The 4939-nt window shown below is 32.9% G+C and overlaps 1 protein-coding gene and 1 long non-coding RNA gene across 5 annotated transcripts in view; one reads left to right on the plus strand and one right to left on the minus strand.

Moving 5' to 3' along the window:
• Positions 947 to 3809, plus strand: LOC104760802. 4 transcript variants are annotated; one of them, XR_763025.2, is made up of 5 exons: positions 956 to 1769; positions 2173 to 2421; positions 2539 to 3071; positions 3167 to 3286; positions 3414 to 3809. It is a non-coding gene; the product is annotated as an uncharacterized LOC104760802 (long non-coding RNA). The 4 variants fall into 4 exon arrangements; XR_763024.2 differs by having other exon boundaries at positions 1058 to 1769; positions 2539 to 2638; positions 2950 to 3286; XR_763026.2 differs by having other exon boundaries at positions 947 to 1769; positions 2151 to 2421; positions 2539 to 3286.
• The window catches only part of LOC104763217 (nitrile-specifier protein 5-like), a 1917-nt gene continuing 1701 nt past the window's right edge, over positions 4724 to 4939 (minus strand). The window contains exon 3 of the mRNA XM_010486622.1: positions 4724 to 4936. Coding sequence (XP_010484924.1) covers positions 4724 to 4936 — 213 coding nt within the window. The remainder of the gene's footprint in view (positions 4937 to 4939) is intronic.

Consider the following 4939-nt stretch of genomic DNA (forward strand, 5'->3'; position numbering starts at 1 on the left):
CGTCTGACAGTCTTAACTAAAAAGTCAAGAATTTTGTTAATTGCAAAAATACACCTTAGTAGACTGCAAACGAAGTATCCGTTAGAAATATTATAATGCAGTCTAAACCATATTTTTTTGTTTTCAAATGAAATTAAGGAGACTGAAAGTTTAGTTTACGGGCTCGAAATTTGATAAATTTTAAATTGCAAAACTGACCACATAGTAGACTTCACATGATATTATGACGGTTGGACTAACAAATGAAGTCTAATTTCGACAAAAACACAAGGAAAATCACGAAATCTACTGGAAAATAACCTTACGGTTGTTGTTCGCAATGTCAAACACCGAGGACGTCGTCTTAAGTCACCACAGAAGAAACCCAGCGCCAATTTAATCACTATCCAAGAATCATGACATATAACAAGATAAATGCACTTACAAATTTTCTTGGATTAAAATGGAGAGGAGATGGAAGAAAATAAAACTCTCATAGCATTGGATGTTATTTAAGCTTACAAATGCAGGTTGTTGAAGCTTTAAGAGCTTGAAATTTGGTTGTTCATGGTTGTTGGAAATTTGATGGCGGTGGCACAACCGTAAATAAAAGAAGAAGATGAAGATATGAATGTAATAAACATTTTCGCAAGAAATTCAAATAAATCAGAAATAATAGCAATTTTGTGAATACAATGAATGTACAAGGATTTAATAGAGAGAAAGTGACAAATGTTGTAGAGAGAAAAAGAGAGGTCTAACATTGCAATTGACTCAAGTTAGGGGTCTAATTTTGCAAGTCTCCCTTGTTTTTAGTTCTTGTTTTTTATTAAATTGTCTAAGCTTTTACTAAATTTTCTTCTTAAGAGGATTCAGATCTAGCCCTCTTTGTTAACATATATAGTATACTCAATTATTCTTGGTAACATCGTTTCATTGACTACTCCTTTTCATACTTGATTTCAGATTCCACATTGTTTTCGCCACAAAAATATTCCAACTAAGAGCAAGTTCAACGGTGATTTTAAAGGGATTTTAAAGAGATGCTTAACCTTAAAAATAAATCAAAATACATTATAAATGTTAAAATCGATCCTAAGATAAGCAATTTTAGGATCATTAAGGATCTCATATGTGTTGGTCTCTGATTGGTTGTTGGAAATAACAAAACAAACAAAAAAACTTCGACCAAAGATTTTCTTCTTCTTTCCTTCGTTTCTTTCGACCCAATCCTCCTCCTCTGTGATTTTCCTCTGAAGTCTCAATCGTCGAATTGAGAGAAGAGATGTGTCGGAAATTGGTTTTCTAATCCGCCTATATCTGTTTTGAAGTGTAGATCTTTACTATCTTCTGAATTGAGAGTAGAAATTAGAAATTTAGAGTTTACTGATTTGGGAATTGACTAGTAAAATTAGGGTTCTTTCGATTGGGTATTTATTTTAGCAAGATTAGTGTCTATGACTGTCGATTGGGTCTTTGTTTTTTGCTGTAAATTTGTTTGATTAAAATTGGGTCTTTGTCAATTGGGTGTTTGATTTTAGCAAGTTCAGGATGTGAGTTTCATCTCTTCCTCTACTTCTTCTTCGATTACTTTGTTTTGAAATTGATTAAGACCCGGACAAATAAGGGCTAAAGAATTTGTGTATGGGAATAAATAAGAATATGGTTTGGGCATATCTATCTAATGGTTTTTATTTATCTGACTCATCATCTCATCGTTTCCGGGAGAAGAGAGAGGAGTAAAATCCCCTCACTTCAAATCAAAGTCTTGAAGCTTCTTCTTCGAAAGGGTAAGCAGTCTTCTTCTTATCATCTATTTGATTTCTCTGTTTTGTAACTTGAGTACTATTGTCTAAATTTCATGTTAGTCTGGAAATCAAAATTTCAGTTGGAGTTTGTCTAAGTTTCTGGATATGGTCCATCAATGTACCTCTTTTCTTATTGTATGTGACTCTGTTTTTAACAGAATCTACTTTAGTTGATCAAAATATTCAGTCTTGGGAAGAGCTGATTTAGCCTGGTTTAGTGGCGGTGTGTGCATAAGGATAAAGTTTCGATTTTTATTGATTTAGTTTCTGGAATTTGATTTCATTTTTTAGAAAAAGAATAGAGAAATTAGCAGAATCATAGCTGGTTTTGGTTGTAAATCACTAAAATTTAATTGCTCTTAGGCTTCCAACTTTGCATTTAAAGGTTACTTCAAGAGCCTTCTCGGATGTTCCAAAGAGAAAGATGGTTACTTGAAGTGGTTTGCTGGGAATGTAGCCTATGCGCTATATAGAGGAGTTACTGCCAACATGCTTCTAGGAGTAGCAGGAGCAGGTGTGCTTGCAGGGTATTGATCAGCTTCACCGGATTGCTTATAAACATTGGGTTTAGTACTTTTGAACCAAACCCCAAAAGATATTACAATGAAAACTCAGCTCAAAGAAAGAAGAAAAGGTTAGTAAACACCAAGAAGTCTTCACTTACATTCCAATGTGTTGTGTTGATTAACATAATCTCGGAATCATTAAGATATTGCTATAAATCTTAAGCTGTTTTTTTTTTTTTTTGCAGGTGAATGTGTGTTTGATAGTCCTGTTAACTATTCTTTGTTTTTTTGTTTTTTGCTGTCTTGGAGATAACCTCACCAAGTTAGTTTCAGACCCATACACAAGTAAGTTTCTCTCATACCCATTATGTTTTGCTGCCTTTCCATTTCACTTTCTCAGAATCTTGTTTAATTCATCTTCTTTCTCGAGTTAGGGGGAGGTATTGGTTTGGGATTTAATGAGAATTTTAATGACTTTAAATAAAAGTATAATCTTGCAAAATGAAAGATTCTAACAGATTGTTTAGAAAGTTTTTTATAATCTTGCTGATTTGTATTTCCTAATCTTGTAAAATCTTTCATAAAATTTTGCAAACTTTCTAAAAAAATATTGGACAATATTCTCTTGATTATTCAACTCTTTTGTCAAAAAATAGATAAAAAAAATATAAAGAGAAAGAGACCAAGGAAGACATGGTGGGAGGTTAAAATCTCCAGAACCCTAACGCCAAAGTCATACTCGTTGGTTTTGGCTTTTATCAACAACAAAAAAAACAGAGTATGAGAGATAGAGTAAAGAACATAATAATAAACGATTCTCTCTTTAATCAAACACGCAACTTTATTGATATGAGAAACTGAATTGTATTACAGACTTTTGTATTGCAGGAAATAGAGACTCGATCTGTATTTTTACGAGTGAAACATTGTGTTGTATAATAAGAAAAGACATGACTCTTCATAAGACACAACATATAAATCATGACTCTTAACGTACGTAACTTTATGTTATACAAAACTCAATTATGTTTTAACACTCCCCCTTAATTGAGTTTTGGTGTAGGATGTCAAACAAAAAAAAATTGAGTTACTATATATGGTGCTCGGTTCATTGGTGCAGGTTTCGGGGGACGTTGTGTCGCCTTTGTAGATGCATAAAAAAGCAGAGGCAACTGCTTTATATGTGAAGGATGAATATGAAAAGGCCCAACACGAGTTTGCTTATAATCTGAATGGAGGAAAACATGTTCTCATCTGCGAAGCAAGTGATGTTGCTCGTGTTCTTCTATGATCAAAGCCGTTTTTTTTTGTTTTCCAATATGCCAATCAAACTTGGATTTTTTTGTATCACTTTTGTTCTGGGGCAGCGGAGAGGAGTGTGGGATGCGGAGAAGAAAAGCCATCGAAGCTGAGGCCATTGAGCAAAAGAACACCAAAAAGTCATGGATTATGATTCACAAATCTCTCTATTTGATGAGAGAGTTTTCATGACTTTTTTTATGAAGAAAATGATATAAAATCTTAAATCAATAACATAATATTTGAATTCATTAACAATCCAAGATTCTTGAATAACATAAAACTTTTAATGACTTTATAAAACTCTTAATCCAATAACATTAGATTTATCAAGATTTTAGATTACTTTTTATAAATCCACAACTAATAACACCAAATTTTAAAAGAATTTTAAAAAGTCTTGATTAAATAACATATTTTACATAACATTTTAAGTCATTAAAATTATATTTAACTCTCAAACCAATAACCCCTTAGTGTTTCAGTTCAATGCTTAGTGTTTGAGTTGAATGCCTGGTAGTTGACATATTTTACTTTTCAAATTAACTTTTTAAAAAATTTAAGAACCCAAAATTAAGATCTTAACATTGGAGCATACCATTTTACAGTTTTTAAAAAAAGTTTTTAACTTCATTATTTCTAATTATTATAATTAAAAACATACTTAAAATTTTTTTTAACACTCCATCGTTTAACTTGCTCTAAGGAGCGTCATTTCATTGACTAATCTAGCTAGTTTTTTAAAAAAAACTATGGAAACTGTATTATAATACAATACAGAAATCAAGCATCTGTTTATGTAACGAAAGATAAAAGTTCTATCCCCTTTCACATAATCATACTATCCCCAAATCGTAATGTCTCAAAACGGTGATCAATTGTTACACGCAATTGAAGCATAGTGATAGGAATGTTGCAAATGTCTCACCATGGTGGTGTTACACTTTAATTTTGAGAATGAGACTCGACAACACCAAACAAATATTTGGAACAGGTAGCAAATTTTTCAACACACATAGTTCCTTAAACTTGAACACTTTAGAAGTTACATATCATCAACACATAAACTCCTTAAAACAGCAACACGCACGCGCACAAAGTAGTTTACAAACGAAAAGACACAAAGGTAACTCATTGATTGGCATTAAGATGAGAGAAACCCCAAAACACCAAATCATCAAGCCGCTCATTGGTCGGACAATTCCCACCATGAACCAACAGACCTTCCTCACCATCCTTAACCGCTGCAGTAAACGCACACCACCCGCGTTGGCTCGGCTTCTCCTCCTCTTTCCCACACACAATCCTCTCCCACACTAACGTCTCTGTATCAAGCTTGTAAACCTC

Source organism: Camelina sativa, chromosome 18 (genome assembly GCF_000633955.1).
Source record: "Camelina sativa cultivar DH55 chromosome 18, Cs, whole genome shotgun sequence".
In the NCBI taxonomy this organism is placed as follows: Eukaryota; Viridiplantae; Streptophyta; class Magnoliopsida; order Brassicales; family Brassicaceae; genus Camelina; species Camelina sativa.